Consider the following 20,260-nt stretch of genomic DNA (forward strand, 5'->3'; position numbering starts at 1 on the left):
GCAAGTGTAGAACCTGTGTGTGTGTGTGTGTGTACGAACCTGTGTGTGTATGTGTGGTACTTAAACATATGGGGACACCTAGACAGTAAATATATCATAGTTATATAGACTTAATATAATCACATATCCACAAATAAAAAGACAAAACTGTAGCAAAGTCTCTTTATTTATTCTAAAGAAACAGTTCAACAGCGTGTGTGAAGCTTTAGCATCATGCTCCATGTTGTTCACATGCTCATACAAACATAGCTGCACGTGAGAAGAGAGAGTACACAAATATATTCATCATTAGCACTACACAGGCTGTTCAACAGCTCCAGAGACGATGACAAATGCTTCATTCGTTAATGTAAGAAACATTGTCCACACCGTGATCTGAAATGATCTACATCTCAAAACCCAATTCAAATTTCAGTGCTGTGTGAGCAGTGCAAATCCTAGTTCCTGGTCAAAAAAGCCTGATGGTTCTGAAGGTAACTGAAATTATAAATATTGTAACTGTACCAAAACTATATTAACTTCATACACAGTAGCAGTGTAAAATGCAGCACAGCTAGAGTTTAATCCTAAATGCAACACATACAAATTATTTTGACGTTTTGCACATTGTTAATAATAATAGTAATAAAATAAATCATTTATCTTCATATATGTATATCCTTAAATAGTAACACAGTTAAATCAAAACTGATGAGTCCTAACATTTGTGTTCTTTTAAAAAAGCTGCATGTTACTTTTGAAGACCTTTTAAATCTTTCTCTTTCTAAAGAACAGCACTGATTAAAACACATGCTACCTTCTGTACCTGTTTTCTCACTGAAATTCAGTGAAGTGTCCTCTCAACAACAACATAAAAGCTGCTTTAACCAGAATAACAGCAAACCTAAAGTTTTAAAGAGAAGCTTATACTGTGAAATACTTGAACTAACTTGAAACAGACAAAGCGAGCTAGAAATGAACTAATTATTTCACGTGGGCAAGAAGACTTGGGACACACGACTCATCAGAAGAATTTCTGAGATCTGAGTCAGTGTTAATTTAGAAACCGGCATCAGTAATGAAACGTGAGGAAAGGTTTGCTGATAAACCGGTGAACGGCTACCGACGTTTAAAAACACACGTATCACAAAGAGCAAAACCTTTCTAGAGCTTTGGGCTCCGAAATGGATTCACCAGGTAGATTTTTGTTGATTAGTAATACTTTACACTTATCTCTCACATACTCTTACTCTACTTTGAGATATTTTAAATGCAATTTAGAATAGCTGAATGAGAGAAACTACATTATTTTATCACCCAGCTTCTTTTTCCCAGTACTACGTGGCCCTAAACCAACGAACCAAACAGAATCTTTTGTTCTTAGAGTTTCAGATGTACTTTCTCATGCACTGGAAGGAGGCGATGGGTCGTGCTCAGTAAGGGTCACGTGGATGCCATCTTTCCGTGCACTCGAAAGCGGTAGAGACACGTGTATTCAATATGACCCCAGTTATTAAGAACACGGAGCTCCACGTATCGATAAACCTCGTCAGTTGGATTCTGTGTGTGGGAGGAGGTGAACAGAAAGAGAGAGGAAGAAAACTTTAGTGTGTTGACGAGACCCAGAGAAAGCAGCAGCTATAGAAATCTACACGTTTTAATTGGGGATGTGACTGGGTCATGGACTGCTTCCAGTTAGAACTTACTGGCAGCTTAAACGTCTGCGTGGACTCTCCATTCTCATCATAAGTGAACGTCCCGAGTAGCGTTCCTTCCTCTGTGTCATTTTTCATCCCCTGGGAAAGAGAAATTACAGACACATCGATAACGATTCCAAAACACAATGGCAGCCACCTAATGTCTGTGCACTCACATAGACTTCAAAGTCTTTTGGTGCAGAGTCGATGCGGCCGGTGGGGGAGTTGTAGCGCGGCAGGTGGTCCAGTGTCACGTGAGTTATCCTCACAGGGTGAGACAGAGCGATGACAAGCGTCCCCTGGACCCCATGGAATGCCCAACACTTCCCCGGCAGCAGCACGGGGAAACCCTGAGAGGCAGGAGGTGCACGAACAGTGAGACTGCTGATGGTCGACAAAGGAGAACGCAGGACGACCGCTGTACCTGAATAACAGTGCGTGGGCTTTCAGATGGATACCACAGAGGGAAGCCAAACAGGGTCACACATGCCGAACGGATACGATACGTCTCCGAACACCTCGTACTGATCACACTGGCGCCTACGCACAAGCAAACAGCATCCAAACACACACAAAGGATGACATCAATAACAGTACACCTGCAGAAGGAGTAGGTATCACAGTCAGGCTTCCCACCTTGAGTCTCTAGGGCAAAGTCGGCCATTTTATCAGCCACGGGACGTCCACAGTCTGAGCAGCCGCCCTTGTCGGCCAACCTGACTGCATCATGCTCCTGGTTCACATTCAGAGGAATTTTTGATGTGTAATAAAGTGAAACGTCCCTTTATTTAACACCATGTGTGGTCTTGTCTATCTACGGAATGTCCTCCAACCTTGATGCGGTCGGTGAACCACTTCTCCATGGCCTGCTGGAGCTCAGGAGTGATGTGACTGTTTGTGATGGCACTGCTATCAGGATGCAAGGTTGGAGGAGGCTGCAGTTGAATGGACAACAACTCCTGTGACAGCTACAGGAGACAGGAGGTCACACAAGCTGGAGTGACATCATAACTGTGCATGTGGCACCTGTTAGGGGTGCTACCTTGGCATTCTGGGCCTCCAAAGCCTGGACCCTGAGGCTGAGGCTGGACTGAGCAGTGTGGCTCTGTGTCTGATGCTCTGCCAGCTGCCGGCCCAGTCCAGCAGCCTCTTGCTCCAGACGCACACGGCTGTCAGACTGCACCGCCTCCAGCTTGGCGTTCATACTGTGCAGGTCCAGCTGCACCCGCTCCTTCATCTGTGGAAAGACAGATGTTCCAAAGAAAACTACAACTACTAGATCTGAGGTAATTCATTTTGATCAGGTAGTTTATCAGTTTTAATAAATGACACTGAGGTGGAATAAGGATCTTTTAAGTTGTTTTTTATTTTAGTTAGCGTCTTAGTTGAAGACATTCTCCTACCTGAAAGAGAAGCTGTTCTTGCTTCAGCTGCAGTTCTGCCTGCAATCAAGTGCACAAGCGTACAGTAGAGCAACTACTGTTGACCTTTTCATACCTTTGTTGTAAATAAACTGAATTATATTTGCTAAGATGAGCGGTTTCTTACCAAAAGATGCTGCATCTTGGCTTCTACAGCAGCAGATACAACAGCTGGATCCTGCAGAGACAAAACAACTCAATGACAACAGCTGACTTTCATGTCTATTAATTAATAAAGGTACGTTTATTATAAGGAGGGCCATGACAAACAACTACTTAAAGAGCACCTTTTACCTACAGTACAGAGATCTGATTTCACCATAAGAAGGTGACGTCAAAGAGACAATACACAAGAGACCTTCACCCTTGTGAATCTCTCATTAGCTGAGTGAAAGGTCCACGGTCAGACTAGCAAACATATGCACTAACCCAGTAATCTGTTTAGTCATCTGTTCAACCAGTTCTAATCAAAAGCAAACAAACGAAACCAGTGAGCTGCAGACAGTCTGCAGTTGGGCCCTACCACCACAGGCGCAGAATGCAGGGGGCTGGGCTGAGGTGGAGGAGTGGCGGGGGTAACAGGCGGACTCTTGGGTTTTGTCTGTAACGAGGTCTTTGTGAAAGTCATGCGGGAGATGAAAGAGGTCAACAAAGGGAGGATGAGCCAAATACCTGGGGAAAACAGGAGTGATAGTGTCTCAAGAACACACACAAGAAACAGAAACAGTCTGCACCAAGGCAGCATCTCCTCACTCAGGTACCGCTGCTGTGTGGCAGCGCGTTTGTCAGGTAGCACCACACAGCTGAAAGGTGGAGATCTCTATTAATGATCCCAAACCCTGTCTGTACTGACTGCAGTGGTTGTTGATATCCAGCAGAGGTCGCTACAAAGCAACAGCTGCAACCACACACTCCACGAGGCATCTACCCACTGCAATAACATGTTTGGATTATATAAAAGGGGAATCTGCATCCAGGAAACATAAAAAAGGCTTTAAAAGGCACAGAATTAAAAAAACACATGTCTTCTTCTACTGGAGAGGTGTTACCAAAAAACACTGGAAGGGTCGTGTGAATGACCTGCAAACCCACTGTGCGCTAAATGTGACTTACATAGAAGTATGAGGAGGAGGAGGAGGAGCAGACCTAGAGCCTTCTTTGTGCGACTGCTCATCGATGCATTAGCTGCAAAACGAAGAAATGTTGGTTTGTAAGGACTCTGATAAGCTGGAGCTCAACAACATGTGACTGTGGAGAAGGAAAAACAATGTGCAGAGTGTGAACATGGCAAATACGCAGATACACAAGAATGTGGACCTGTAGTGTAACATCCACTCCACACCAGCAGCACAACAATAACATCACGTTCTGGAAACGTTCATGTATGTTTACACAAAGAAAGGATCAGCTCAACACGTACCTAAATGGGTCAGATGCACCACCTTTGAGTGTGCTGCGGCGGCAACACATGAGGCTGAGTCTGCACAAAACACAGGATCAATATGAATCAATATAACTGGCCTCAGTACACACACACACACACACACACACACACACACACACACACACACACACACACACACACACACACACACACACACACACACACACACACACACACACACAGAGTCAGGTTTCTCATCAACATGGGGACTCCCCTAGCCCCTCACCCTAACCATCACAGATAAAGGCAGACGTCTAATCTGACCAAAACTCAATTCTAACATCAGCGCTAAAATCACATCTTGACCTTCAAAAAAGCCTTTGGACTGGGGGGACCTGCCAAGTGTCCCCACGTTATCACAATGTCCCCCCGTTGATAGCAAAAACAAGGTTCACGGTCCCCACACCGCAGGACTCACCCGTCAGCCTGGACAGGCTGCTGCTGATTCTGCTTCTGTATCCTGCGCTGGACGCCTCTGGGTTGGTGCTTGGACTGGTGCTGCTGCTGCTGCTGGGAGCGGTGGGCCTCCTGTACGGGCCCTCAGAGGAAGAGTACCCCGAGCTGTCCACCCCGCTGTGGCTCGGCTGCTTGGGCTCAGGCCTAATGGAGCTGTAGAGCCCAGCGTAGGGGCTCCTCTCTGGGGGGACTGAGCAGCAGCGTGTGGGGGTTTGACTTCGGCTGGATGAAGGGGTGAGGGAAGGGGTGAGGGCAGGCCGAGGGGTGGCTGTGGGGAAGACGTGGGGAGTGGTTCTTATGGCTGATGGTTTCTGGCTGATTGCTAGAGGACTCACACCTGAGACAGAAGACAAAGAAGGCAGAAAGGAAGTATGTGTTATAAGTTTACAGCAGGTACCTTCAAGTCCACTCTACGACATATTCTCCAGCATCAGCCTGACCTGCAGCAGAAGGCGACTCGGGGCTGGATAGACTCGCATTGCTGTTGGCTCTGCTGGAGGCACGGGAGCCAGCTTTGCGATTCCCTGCCTTCTTCTTGAAAACCCTGATGACGATGAACAGACACAGGAGTTACTGAACATTTCAGGTAGCAAACACAAGCTGCAGACCAGTATTACTTTGTCTGTGACGTACTTGACAGGATTTTCTCTGTAGGAAATGTTTGTCACACTACTGGAGTCAGACTCTTCATCTGAGTTGTAGTAGCCACCAGACACCAGGCGAGAGCTCCTACGAGACATGACTGCAAGACAGAGACAGACAAACCATGAGCAGAGCTCATGTACAGCATACATATCCAAGCAGCTTCTCTATTGTGGTGCAGCTAAACTCTTTAAGGTGAAGTAATAATAAACACAATTAATCATCTTTATGTTCATGTCTTGATTTGCTGTGGCGACGCCTGATGGGACCAGCCGAAAGGAAAAGAAGCCCAAAAGTTTGGGTAAAGGGTAAAACCTGCAGAGGGAGGAACAGTTTAATTTGAGTAAAATCTGCAGTATCACTACTTCAACAGATAAGATTCTGTAGCTCTAAAAGCAGTTTTTTGACAGATGCTCTCTTGGTTAATCTTGGCCCATAATCCTGTTAATCCACTGGAAGTCCAGACATTTTGTTCAGACTACCTGTAACAGCTTGGTGTGTTATTCTTTAGTCCAAACACTGGAAAAAACCTGCAAAGCCTCCTGCAAATCCAGGAAAGCTTCACTGACCCCACACACATTGTGAAGAAAGCACTGGGTGAAAAGCAGCCGATGCTGTCGCTCCTTTAGTTCTGACCTTAAAGAAGCCAAAACTCACTATCTTAACGTCCGCGTGAAGAAGCAGGCAATGAGTTAGAAACACTTCCTAATACGTTGGCAGCACAGTGAAACATCAGCAAACAGAAATTCTGACTGACGTCTCATAACCTGAAACTTACTGAGCTATTTGGCCACTTAAAGTAGGATTTTAGAAGGTTTGTTGAAGATCAACACTCACCTTCAGGTTGTGATTTGCTTCCCAGTATTGCCCTCAATCGATTTCTACTGTTTCAGGTTAGGCTGAGGTTTCAGTGTCAGTCCTCCTGACATCACCAGCTGAAGACAGCAAAGGCGCAACTAAGTCATTGTGCTGAAAAGAACGGCGAAAAATGACAGAACGGGAAGCTGTGGCTGATTGTACCCAACAGACAGACAGGAAGTCAGGGGGAACGCACACACACACACACACGAAGCCCCGTCAAGGCCTAATTTAGTAGAGTGTAACTCATCGCTCATGTAGAACCTTTATTAATTCATGGATGAAAAGCTGCATTTAGCAAGGGAAGAAGTCAGAGCACCACCAAACTGTGGTGAGGACGTATGTGAATAGTGATGTGTTGTATTTTTAGTTTTTGTTATTTCATGCATTCATAGCAGAACTGCCTGAAAGGCTCGATGGGTGGCAGCCAACATTAAACAGCTCTCTGACCTCACACTCAATGTTCCACTGAAGTAGGATTAACAAAAGAGCCTGAGCCCAAACAGTGTGGGTTGAGACATTTAAAGCTGCTGACAAATATGACAGATATGACATGTCCACATCATAAAAACAACTATTAAAAGGGAAGGAAGAGGTTTTTCTCCATTTAGAATCAGAATCGGCCAAGTTTGCACAGAACAATTCACACTATGCTTCAAACCATTTAGCAGCATCCTGCAAACAAACAAAACAAACAGCAACCACACACACACTTTCAGCAGCAATTCTTTCCTTCTAGCATGTTAAGAGGCTTTAGCTACAGTGTAAGAGTCCAACAAGGGAAGAAGTTTGAGCTTTAATGCCTCCAAATCCCACTTTGAATGCCACGTCAACTTTCCTTTTTAAAATCAGCTCCCTTCATTTCAAGCAGGCGGCACTGAACAAAGCCATTATCTCATTTACACTTGTTCTCACTGAAATACTGGAGAATCTGTGGCATTTCTATTGTGTAGAACCGCACTATGTACCCACACTATGTACCCATGTGGGACCCCCCATAGATAAAGACAATACTGTTTCAGGTCCTGTGGGAATCACATGCAGGGAGAACTGCTACACAGACACTCAACACGTGACCCTACAGTCGTTGAGGAGTGACAGGAACGAGGCTCATCGCATCTAGAACTTTGCTGCTCTGTCCACAGGAAGTGACTCAGTCATCCCTTTAGCATCCTACTGGAACCAGTTACACCAGTAAAAGCACTGTGAATATAAAATTATTTTAAAAATGTTACACAAAAATACTGCACTAACCTGTGAGCTATGCAGGATTACTGTACAACTGGAAAAATGTTCCTGATAGCTTCCGTTATTAGTCACTTTTGATGCAAACTTTTTGCTGAAAGTCTCAAAAGGTCCTATGGGTTCAACGTGTTCGTGCCTCCCGTGTCAGTGATCTTAAACCCTGATGTGGTTGTGGTGTTGTGGGCTGCGACGGGTGGGGCTTAGTAACCGGTCCAGTACCGTGACCACAGGCGGTGCCAGGGCACAGAAGAAAGAACAGGAACAACAAGCACACGTGTTCCATACATATTGGTGGACGTAAGTAACGAGAGCAAACACAGGGAAAGAGCCAGAGCCGACAGAATGCAGGGAAACACAGAGAGGCTGAACAAAGGGTTAAACACAAAGGAACAAAGTGTGTGACATGAGGGGCAGACATGCATTAAACACTGCTCTGGCTCTAAAGAGGAAGAAAGAAAGAAATGTACAGAACCAGTCTTCAAATTAAAAGTCACGGACAGATGGTTTGAAGCTGTGGCTGAAGTTTAGGACAGTAAATATGACTCAGACAGACAGAGCAGATGAGCCACGAGGCTTCAGATCAATTAACCTCAGCTGAAGAAGGGGGCAAACGCTATCCGCTCATTTACACTGCAGCGACCTAACGAGGCCTGTTCGTATCAGACACATCAGCTGTGTGGCTTTTCCCTGCAGTCGGCTGTTTGCGGTTCTACTGGAGAACACGGTGCCTCGGTGCCTCAGCCGTGATGACCAGGAATGTCCTCCAGAACGTCTACAGCATGTTTCATCCTGCAGCTCCTCGCAGCCGAAGCTTAATGATCACCTCAGTTCACTTTGACAGTTTATTACAGTGCTGTGTCTTCAGGCATCATGTGTAAATATCCAGACGTGCTTCTAAAGATGCTCATATTAATCTGTAAAACAGTGGATGATGTCAAGCTGAATGTAACCCAGCTAATAAATACCGTATTTGTAGGTAAAACATGACTTCCCCAACAAACTGTCGACATCCGTGTCAACTGAGGACGTTTAGGCTCCAGATCATCGCTTTACTAGAAACGCCCCTGCTTATCACACGGCTACGGACAGAACCAGACACATGACACAGCACGGGCTGGTTCTGGTTGTGACAGGAAAAGCAACAACCTTCATGCGAGGACGAGTCCAACAGATCGTGTAACTCTGCGTGGAGATCGGCAGTCACGTGAAGTTTGAAGTTTGCTAACTCGGATCTAGTAATAAAACAAGATGACTGTGATAAGATGACTAAAGGCGCAGGAGTCCGAGAAGCAACGAAAGCAACCGCATGAAAAACTCAAAGCTGCGACCTGAACAGCAAGAAAGCAAAGATGAACTAACAACATTACAACATTTCTCTTTGTGTTAAACTCACCTCGTTTTGTCGCCGTCGACCCGTCGCAGCTGAACAGAACGCGGCGCCACCAGCAGCAGCCAGGCGGCTACGCGCTGTCAACCGACCGTCACCACCACCGGGCTCACCTCAGAGCGTCCCCGCTGCGTTTAGCCCGGAGGCTGCGGCTGTTCGCCGGTGGAGCGGCGCTGAGAGCCGGACAGAGGCGCAGACGGAGCGAGGCTGCTGTGACAGCCGGAGGTTCCCCGTTGGCGATGACAGTTGAGCAGCGTTAAGCTAGCGACACGGCGACCAGCCACTTCCGGTGCGGCCGTACAAAATACGGCTCTGTAGCCTCCCTCGATTTATGTAAAACTAATCTAAACCAATTTCGTGTCAATAATCACATTTTACGTTGAACAAAACAATTTAGCTAGGATATTCTACAGTTAAACGGTAGTTGTACACAAGCATAAGGACGGTCGTGCATAATTTTTGCAATCTGTTTCCGGTCTGTTTCTAAGCGTTTAGTGACTCTAAAGCGCGATGCGCCCTCTAGTGGCACAACTCTGTAGCTGCGCTTACTTAAATCTTAAGCTTTAGATGCAGTTCAGCGTTAGTGCCACACGGTGGAGCCATCCTACTACAAACAGCTGCCTCAAGATTTATGCACACTCTACTGTATGTTCTTACAAATTGGATTTATGATTTAAGTGAAATAAAAATTACATTCATTGGTTAATGGGTGGTGTTAGGCCACACCTTGCTAAAGCTAATTGAGTATAATAACAAGGCTAATTTTATAGCCTTGTGAAAGTGGTAAATAAAAGCAGCATTTTGCATTGAGCATTACAATATAATGGCGCCACAACTACAGCCTTCAAAAAAGTGAACAATTTGTTATAGGTTTTTGCCTTTAGGAGCCTTATTAAACAAATAATCAACCAGTCATATTTTAAAACTGTACCTGTAGTGTTTTCTCCACACATGAGGGACCAAAACACAACAAAATGCTTTTAAGGGAAAGCCTGAAGGCTTCTGGACTCACAATACCTGAAGCAGCCCAAAATAAACCCAATGTGACCTTATCACTGGGTAGACAAGGTCTACACAGGAAGGTGCAGCGCGAGGCTGATTCTAGAGTCCAACGGGTCGTTTTAGGGGAAGAACAGAGTCAAAATGCGTCTGGTATGTCCGGATTGCTCCATATTTAATAAATAATTTCAGAAGGTCTAGAGACTATCAGCGGCACAAGCAGGACCCCGACCCCTGAGCTTTACCCATGTACTTGTGCATTGTGTATGGAAATGTGTGTTTGTGTGTATTTACGCCCATTGAACCCATTGTCTTCGAGCCTGTTATCATTATGCAGCAGTTTCCTCTGGCTTCGGTGAGGGAGAGACAGAGAACTAGGAATACACTCAATCATCAGTTGCTCAACAATGCAGAGTCTATAAAGTTGACAAGCTCATCACTCCGGGGGACAATTCTTCTAGAACACTTTTTATTCACCCTTTCATGTCTGGCACTTCCTTCGTCTCCTCACGTCAAAACACACACACACACACACACACACACACACACACACACACACACACACACACACACACACACACACACACACACACACACACACACACACAAACTCCCACCCTGCTTATCTGCTAAGCTGGTGCCCCAGACAGAACCATAGCACATAAACAAACAGCTGACGTCACAAGGACACACACTTTCTCATGTCTGGCCTGAAGTCGAAGTCACTGTGTTGGAATGTGATCAAGAATAGAGCGCATGTGTGGTGCGTTTGTTTTTGAGACCAAGAGCGCAGGAGAGGGAGGGAGGGCACGATGGGGCCAGGGGGGTTGATGACACAGAGGGGCAAGAGGGAAATCTCCACACACACACACACACACACACACACACACACACACACACACACACACACACACACACACACACACACACACACACACACACACACACTCATCACCAGTCGGTCTTATCATGATTGGCAGCGCGTATGTACATTGTAAAAACCTGTGAGTGACGACACAGATCTGTTTTGTTACTGGAGGAACAAGAAAGTTTGGTCACGCCTGCGTTTCCCCATGAGGCAGTGGCTTCATGTCGAAACCACAAACCACAAAAATATAAAGTTGGTGTTTGTCATTGTTTGTCATCGATGCTTAGAATTTGACTAATCACATACAAACATACATCTCAATCAGGACAACTCAGACAGACTCATTAACTAGCGTCACACATGTCATAGATTCCAATGAAATATTTCTTCATCTGCGGAGGGATTGGTGCTAAATTCGCTCCTCATCCTTTTCCCATGTGAGTGACTGGAGGGGCTCATAGTGTCTGCTCCATTTATTCCAGGTCACATTCACTAAATATTTTATTGTACAAGTCTGAGAGAAGCTTGACTGAACCTCCACCTTTAAAGCACCTAAAGACGCCAGCAGTCAGAGTTTCATTTAGTTTAATTTGGGTAATTATCATTGAAAACGTTCCGTTTTTAAACATAATGTAAATGTAGGAGAACAAACAGAAGCAGACAGGCTGTTTGTGTCCAGTTAAACAACATCATGTCCTGGTGCGACCCCTCCACAGGACAGTGACCATGGAGAGGAACCAAAGAAACCGAAAGAACTGCTGAAGATGGTGTCATGTTAGCAGCTTCCTCTATGTCTTTTTCCAATAAACACCCAAAGGCAGAGACTTTCATGAGAAAGCGAGAGACCTCTCACCTTTCCTCTTCAAAACTATTTTTCTGGAATGCAGACGTTCAAGCATGACCTTGACTTTAAGCGTCTTCCTGTCCAGTTCACCTCCAGTGCATAAACAAGCTGTCAGCCTTGTATCATGAGCACTGGGGTTTCCCTGAAAGAGGAAGGCAAAAGCTCCCAGTGAATTGTTAATTGACTGGTTTCCATGTGAGCAGCTGCTTTTATTATGTGCACAGACGGACGCTGGGGGGCATTTCCACCTTCATATCTCTTTTCCTGCAAGGAAGAAGACAAAATAAAACCAGTGGAATTTACTGCTCAGAATAATCAGAATGGACTTTCCTCCTGTAGAAGTATTTGTATCAATGCAAACGCAGGACATTTTTCTAATGCAGCTCCCATTTCAGTTCATTTTAGGATCTGCTTAAAAGAGAAAGATTAGAGTCTATGTGCAAAGCAAAGAAGGACGGATGAAACCCAATATAGGTCATGTGCAGGCCTCAACGCCAGGACATCACCAGCTACTGGCACACATTTTAATCTGTTGAGCCACACGGTGGTCAGGGTTCAGTTACCCGAAGACCAGAGTGACAGCAGAGTAGCTTTAATCCGCTCCGTCTAGCAGGACACTGACCTCACTGCGATGATGTCATCAAAATGAGTCAGACGCGTCTGTGAGACAGTGGCGGATGCTGAGAAACTGGGACTCGTGCTGCACTTTAATCTGATCGTAAACGCGACCGGGACGTCTGTCTGTCCAACATTTGGACGGTGTGTGTGTGTGTGTGTGTGTGTGTGTGTGTGTGTGTGTGTGTGTGTGTGTGTGTGTGTGTGTGAATAAAGTAAAAAATAAAACATGACAAAGTTGAATCAGCACCTTCAACAACACTAAGAGATTCACATTGACGCGTCACATAACAAATCCTCAGTTCGTAACATGTAATTCGACATGAGGCCAGTATGTACGGTGTCAGTGGACCAGATGTTACTAGATTTTACCAGATGTTAGCAGATGTTTGTCTGTTCACCAGTAATCTGTACAGAATGATGTGTCCACTGGTTTCTGGTCTACAAACAAATATGTGATTGAGAAGTCAGATTGGATAACTAAAGGGCTAACAACTCCATGAATGGACAATGTGTGTGTGTGTGTGTGTGTGTGTGTGTGTGTGTGTGTGTGTGTGTGTGTGTGTGTGTGTGTGATGGGGGGGTGTATTGTCACTTATTAACCAAAGCCTCCCTGCAGTCTCACCAGAGGGGAATTCTTTATCAGTGACATCACAGGTAGTGGACAGGAGGAGGAGGAGGTTTGAGGAAGTTGGCGAAGCGACTCCTTAAAAGGACAACCGTTGTTTTTCATTTTGCTCCAATCCCGTCATCCGCATCGCGTCCACTTCCTGAGATTGTCCTGACGATGCACAGGCCGGGGAAGGAAGACAAGTCACCTGACTGTTCTTCCACCGACCGTGACGGGTTAATCTGTCTGAGTGAGTGGGCGCATCCACAGGCTGCAGCACACGTGCACCCACCTGTGAATAACATTAGTTATTACTGCGTCATAACAGCTTCAGTGCTGCAGTAAATCAGAATAAACCAACTCGCTTTGTTCTTTTGTTAAAATGTAAATAAAAAGCCAACGTTGGCTGATTATGATCAATCACAACTTTCACATGATCCATCTTTTTTTCTTATTGTGCTAAGTGTGCTAACATCAGCCATCAATGTGCTGCACCCACAGATGGTGCTTCAGACTCAGAGCTCCAGTGGAGGAACGTCGGCTGCTGTTGACTTTACTAACGTGTTGCTGGCATCAGTTAGAGTCAAACCTGGTCGTGTGAATCATTCTCCTCATTTCTGTGGATGAATCACTGACAGACTTCACTGATGCTTCTGTCTAGTAGCAGTAATGAGGCCTTATTGTCCTGTAACGATGGAGACATTCACATCAGGAGACGTGCTCACAGACACTGGTTGTAAATGTGCATGTTTAGACAATAGAAATGGAAAATGTGACGCGATATGTTTGATGCTGCCGACGTGAGGATTTGTTCATGCTTCTTTTAACCAGACGTGCTGACGAATAAAGACCCGAGGGGGTAAAAGGCCGACATTCATGCCTGGACTCTGCCTGGTGAAACCACACACTCGCTTCGCTGGTGCCCACGTCTGGTGCAGCACAGAAGAAGCCTGATGCTGCAGTGCGTTCAGCCCCTGACCGCTCCCTGTCGAGGTTTGATGTTTGTGACTACGACGCACGCACACGTACGGGTCTGAGCACGCTGAAGGCGTGTGTGTGTGTGTGTGTGTGTGTGTGTGTGTGTGTGTGTGTGTGTGTGTGTGTGTGTGTGTGTGTGTGTGTGTGTGTGTGTGTGTGTGTGCCTGTGTGTGTGTGTGGTTGTGTGGTGTGTGTGTGTGTGTGGGTGTGTGTGTGTGTTGTGTGTGTATCTGTGTGTGTGTGTGTGTGTGTGCGTTACAAGCGTGTGTGTGTTTGTGTGTGAGTGTGTGTGTGCCTGTGTGTGTGTGTGTGTGTGTGTGTGTGTGTGTATCTGTGTGTGTGTGTGTGTGTGTGTGTGTGTGTGTGTGTGTGTGTGTGTGTGTGTGTGCCTGTGTCTGTGTGCGTGTGTGCCTGTCTGTGTATGTGTGTGTGTGTGTGTGTGTGTGTGCGTTACGAGCGTGTGTGTGTTTGTGTGTGAGTGTGTGTGTGCCTGTGTGTGTGTGTGTGTGTGTGTGTGTGTGCGCCCGTGTCTGTGTGCGTGTGTGCCTGTGTGTGTGTGTCTGTGTGTGTGTGTGATGCTGAGCGGTGCAGCCCCACCTGGAGCTGCAGACACCGCAGGTCTTCACCCAGTCTTCGTGTGAGGTCACGTCTGGAGTTCTGCCCACAGCTTGTCTGAACCAGGACCAATAGGAGGAGCGTTGTTTGTTGGTTGCGACCTCACCTGACTAATTAGTTCAAGATTGATGAATCTAATGGACCTTTGGCCTTTACTTTTAACAAAGACCTGCTGTTCTCAGATCTGCTCCTTTTCCAGTAGCTGGACTGGGAACGTGCTCGAGCTGCAGCGGCTCCTTGGAGGCTGAAACATGATTATTCTTTTGAATGTCATCATAAATCCTGTCTTTATAGCACCTGCTATAGCTATAATTACCTTTTATGATCCTACTGTATCTTCTTCATTCCTTCCTTCTCACTTCTTTGATGTAAACAATCTGATATCAGTGTAAAGTGGCCTTTAAACTATATGCACCCACACTATTTTAATTTCAGCATCCCTTAAAGCAAATTTTGTATATTAGATCTTATTTGATCTTATTTGCGTGTTGCGCTGTGCAAAGTCATGCTCGTTGTTTTCTAAACATTCCACATCCATGACATGTGACGGTTTGCTGAAACGTCAGGGTCAGGAGGTCGGCTGAAGCCACAAACTCCAAAAAGCAGCATCCAGATCCAGAGAGACTCACGCAAGCGTATCAATGGAGCCATTGATACATGAAAGAAGGCGACGGACGGAGGGAGTGTGTCAGCAGCGCAAAGGCTCCAGTGTGTGAGAGGGCGAGAGAGAAGAGAGAGAGAGAGAGAGAGAGAGAGAGAGAGAGAGAGAGAGAGAGAGAGAGATATTTACGAGAACACATCTGCCACATGCAGAGTGTGAAGCGAGCTTCAGACGGTCTCTCCGAGGTCGCGACCTCTGGAGGAGCTGGATTTTGACATGACACATTTTTCCATCTTTGTCTCTGTTTTTGTTTTACTGTTCTTCTTCATACGTTTCATCAGTCTCATGTATTTGTTTGACAGGTGAATTACAGGGAAGCGGGAGCCTGTCGTGTAGTTTGATACTGGATCATATGTATAAATACACATACAGATTTATAGACTTGTTTGGTCACCAAGCAACAGGAAAGGTCACCACAACACACCAAAAAAGAGCCACACAATAATACTGCTTGGAGCTCAGGCAGCGCCGCTTGACCCGCAACCAAACCAAAAATCTGATGAATGCATGCATTTTGTTTCATGCAGTCACTTACACTGAACTCAGATGACTTTAATGAATTAGATCAATCAAACCATTTGTTCCAAGTGGAACTCCTGGTTATTTTCTGTGGAACAGCTGTTGACAGTTGAACAGAAAGCACAGTTATTCATTGTTGTTCATCAAGAGCTGCAAAAACCTGCCTGAAATCGCGTCCTACCAGTTTGTGAAGCACATCTTCATTAATCACTCGTGTCGCTGCGACAGACTGTGTCGCTGTCGCTGACGAACCTGAGGGTTAGTGGTTCGGCCTCCAGATCCTCCTGGAGACAGTGAAAACGCTGATTCAGCTGCTCACAAACAAGCGTTTTCTCCCAAGGTCTCATTATTGTCAGAAAGTGCAGTTGGTGTTTGAGCCTGAGCCGCTTCTCCCGCCCGTCTGTCACCGTCATATCGCTGCCATCGCTTTGTTCTCGACTGGTCGACCGGGGAACCGCCGTGCGTCTGTGGAACCAGCTGGCCGTGTTGTGATTTTCACTTGTTGCTCTGTGAACTGCGGCTCGTTTGCATCCGGCGCTTGCAGACGCAGGCGAGGCCGAGGATGACGTGCCTCATGAAGGACGCAACAGCGTGATCCGAGTCCGCAGGGCGCGCTCGCTTCGTCCCAACGCGCTCACGAGGACTCCAGCCAAGCTCTGGACGGTCACACACAGCACTACTTAAACTACATCAAACTGTCCACATTCTGCTTCAGAACGAACTATTTGTGCCGCAGCTCTACTGAAGGTGGGAAACCCGAACCTGAAGCATGCGTCCCCTGTTTGAGGAATGAGCACTACGACTACGTGGGCTGTTAAAGCCTCTATTCATCATTGGAGGCCAGATGAAATCATCACAATGAGGCAACTGATCCATTGCAACAGCAAACACAACCTGACTTCATCAAAGTGAAGACCACAACAAGAGGAGGTCATTTCAACATGTACCAGTTTCATCACCACACTCATTATCTGCCTTCGGCCACGGACTGACTGTCTCACGCCATTTTGTGGATTATTGATCTAAACTCTAAACAAAGCGCAGACAGTTTGGGTTTTTAGGCTTTTTAAGGGTCCAACTGTTTATCTGCTGTAGCTTTAGTTGTATAGAATCAGATATGGTAACATACTGTACATTAAAGGTTTAAACATTTAAAAAAAACAAATACTTCTGTAATGTGACTTGGTTTCAGACCAAAGAGCTCAGTGACGGCAGGAAAAATGGGCATGTTCCAAGTGCGTTTGGATTAGTTATTGGGTGCTGTGTGTGTGTGTGTGTGTGTGTGTGTGTGTGTGTGTGTGTGTGTGTGTGTGTGTGTGTGTGTGTGTGTGAGCTCAGGGATTAGGTAAGCAGAGCGAAGAGAGTAATCTAGACGTGTTGATATTCGTCCCCTTGGGAGAAAAATACAGGGCCAAGGAGATTATCCTGATAGTTGTTGCATAATCTCAGCGCGTGCGTGGACGTGTGCGTCTGTTACGGCCAACAGATGACACAATTAGTCAGTCACACAGTCACTGTGACCCCACATCAAGCACAGCACATCACAGCAGCACATCAGCAGCGCAGCGCAGCGCAGCAGGCGCAGCGCAGCGCAGCGCAGGCAGGCAGCGCAGCGCAGCGCAGCGCAGGCAGCCAGCAGGCAGCGAAGCGCAGCGCAGCGCAGCGCAGCGCAGCGCAGCGCAGCGCAGCGCAGCAGGCAAGCAACAGCACAGCACAGCACAGCACAGCACAGCCAGCAGCACAGCACGCAGCGCAGCGCAGCGCAGCTCAGCACAGCGCAGCGCAGCGAGCGCAGCGCAGCGCAGCTCATCGCATCGTCATCTCATCTCATCCCATCACATCACATCACATCACATCACATCACATCACATCACATCACATCACATCACATCACATCACATCACCTAGAGACCGGCTGCAGTCTTTCTTTCTCAGCCTCCTTCAGACCTGCTTTCTCAACTTTCTTCCTCTCATTCTACCTCATTAGTTTTGTTTTGAACTACTTAATTTCCTCTCTCTCTGTATCATTGCCTCATTTTTTCCTCTTCTCTTCAGATCATTTCCTTCTACCTTCTCTCCCCTCCCTTTGTTCTTTCCTCAGCCCCCCCCCCCTTTTCCATAACCTCAGCCTCTCTGGGAATTATCCCTGCTCAACTTATGAAGCCATTGTTGGCACCTCTTTCCCTCCTCCTCATTCTCTCCTTCCTTCACATGTTCTGTGACTTCCCAGTGGTTTACGTCTGATGTCAGTGCATTTGATTCTGTTCTATTCTTCCTTTGTCTCAGTGCTGTAAATTCCCCATCTGTTAGGTTGGAGCAGTCTTTTCCAGCCCCTACAATGGCCCATTAACCACGGCTGTGGGGCGAGGTGTGTGAATGCTGTGCACGTGCACTCATCGAGGAAGCGGTCTCTGGGTAAGAAGCAGGGACTTTGCCTGGTTTCCCTGATAAAAACGCTATTTTAGGACGAGTGTGTGTAATAAAGAGGCTGTGTGTCCACTGAGGCCTTATCATAATTGAGACTTGCGGGTAAAAATGTCCTTGTAACAGTATTAAATGCCCAAGATCCTGAAAGTTTAGGAGGACATAAATCCTGCTGGTGATAATTAGTGTTTTGTGTTTTAGCCTGATTGTAGCAGTAAGATACAACAAACTGTCAACTTATTGACATTTTATAATATATTTACTTATGTCATTTAGGTCTGAGTAAGTACCCTGTTAATTGCTGGTGACCTGTTACCTGAAAGTGCTGACTAGACAGAAAAGCAGCGTGAGCTACGTCGGCGGTGCACGTTTGTGTGTGTGTACAGTATGTGCGTTAATCCCTGCACACAGACCGTTCAGCTGCTCCACTGATCTACCTGGGCTCATGTGGAGATCAGGGTGGCCATTATTATTGGATTCATAAGATTAGCACACCTGCATGGCAGGATGTTAGCGCGCTTTCAGAGTGTGTGTGTTTATGTGTATTATGCACTAAACCACCTTGAAAGGTGAAGAGATGAAAGAAATGGCATTTGGGTCCCTTCAACTTCCAGCTTCCAGCTTCCTGCTGCTTCCGTTTCTCTTCTCCACGTTTTCAGAGGCAGAGACAGGACAGATGTGGTCGCGGTGCGTGACGGCCTGCTGATGTTTGGAGGAAGTTGTTTCATGTAAACAGGAAACAGCGAGGAAATCAGTGAATGTACCGGAAACGGCGGTAGAGGTCAGTCCAGGGTCTCCTTAGCAAAGACAAACCGTTCTTTCACCTTCAGGCTGTTTGTCTGGGAGTCACCTTAATGATGTCACACCTCTCTGTTCTGCTTTTCATTAGGCCAATTCTGAAAGCCTCCGTTGTAGATTGAGCCAACTGGTCAAATGTTTGCATATGAAAAGGAAATCCAAGTGCTGAATGAAAGAAAGGAAAGTCATATCACTCAGAATCAATTCCTACGTGGCACGCACATACCTGAGCAGCAAAATTAGCCTGATGACTCAGAAATTCTGTTGACTCATTCGTTCTGTTGTGAACGGAAAACTAATCACTCAGAGATTAGAGCTCAAGTTAAAAAAAAACTAAAATAAAGGACCTTAAAACAGCAGAGGTTTCCCTGAAGTGGTGCAGTGAGCTGCAGGTGCTGTGTTCACACAAACACTCCCTGCAGATGGCCGTTTATGTAGAGACTGGCAGCAGCACAAACACATGAAGCAGCATGTAATATCAAAGCAAAGGAGGGAGGCGAGAGAGGGAAGGAAGGAAGTTCCCTGATCACGACGAGATTACGGAGAAACGTTGAAGCCCAGTCCTCGTGTTGGCGTGTCACCTGCAAACGGCTGCGTGCGTGCATGCGTTTGCGAGCGTTTGCTGCGCGTTGCGCGCGTCTGCGCACGTCTGCGTCGTCTGCGTACGTCTGCGTACGTGCGTCTGCGCCTGGTTAGACTTTAGGTGCATTCCATAAATAGTTTTACCTCACAGTCATTTTCACCTTCAGTCTCGTTCAGTCTTGTTCCTTCTCTCGTTCCCTGCTCCATCCCTCCGTCTCCCTCCTGCATCATTAACCTGTTCACCTGCCTTCCAGTTCTGACCCATTTCAATCCCCCCAGTGGTTGTGTCTGACGGCGGTGTGTGTAGCTGTGGCGATGAGCTGCTCCGCTCGTAGATCTGTAGCGTTGAAGCAGAAGAAGTCTTTATTATATTATATTATATTATATGTCACATTTTTTTACAGTGTTACAATGAAACTTGTCCTGTGCAGTTAGTTTGGTCTGCCTTGCTCAAGGACACGGACCAAAAAAGGAAATCCTATTAAAGTCCTAAGATTTGAAGTACAGATGTTACTGCTGCGTGTGACTACAGACATTCTGGAGCTGTGTCACCTTAGGTCAGTATGAAACAAGTCACATGAAGACCTTAAATGATTGCCAGTATGTACCATGTAGAAA

At 46.3% G+C, this 20,260-nt stretch overlaps 1 protein-coding gene across 2 annotated transcripts; it reads right to left on the reverse strand.

The window, feature by feature from the left end:
• Positions 1-148: 148 nt before the first annotated feature.
• Positions 149-9,584, reverse strand: sun2 (Sad1 and UNC84 domain containing 2). 2 transcript variants are annotated; one of them, XM_041071895.2, is made up of 17 exons: positions 9,136-9,584; positions 6,477-6,574; positions 5,631-5,739; positions 5,438-5,541; positions 4,960-5,334; positions 4,518-4,577; positions 4,211-4,282; positions 3,621-3,769; positions 3,225-3,275; positions 3,080-3,118; positions 2,719-2,913; positions 2,510-2,644; positions 2,313-2,409; positions 2,101-2,216; positions 1,853-2,026; positions 1,686-1,775; positions 149-1,539 (listed from the first exon to the last, which is right to left on the reverse strand). In XM_041071895.2, the coding sequence occupies exons 3-17, from the start codon at positions 5,735-5,737 to the stop codon at positions 1,423-1,425; spliced, it is 1,881 nt and encodes a 626-aa protein (XP_040927829.1). In that variant the 5' UTR covers positions 5,738-5,739; positions 6,477-6,574; positions 9,136-9,584; the 3' UTR covers positions 149-1,422. The 2 variants fall into 2 exon arrangements, with proteins under 2 accessions (XP_040927829.1, XP_029014369.1); XM_029158536.3 differs by lacking the exon at positions 6,477-6,574.
• Positions 9,585-20,260: the final 10,676 nt, after the last annotated feature.

The sequence above is a fragment of the Betta splendens genome, chromosome 1 (genome assembly GCF_900634795.4).
Source record: "Betta splendens chromosome 1, fBetSpl5.4, whole genome shotgun sequence".
Taxonomy (NCBI): Eukaryota; Metazoa; Chordata; class Actinopteri; order Anabantiformes; family Osphronemidae; genus Betta; species Betta splendens.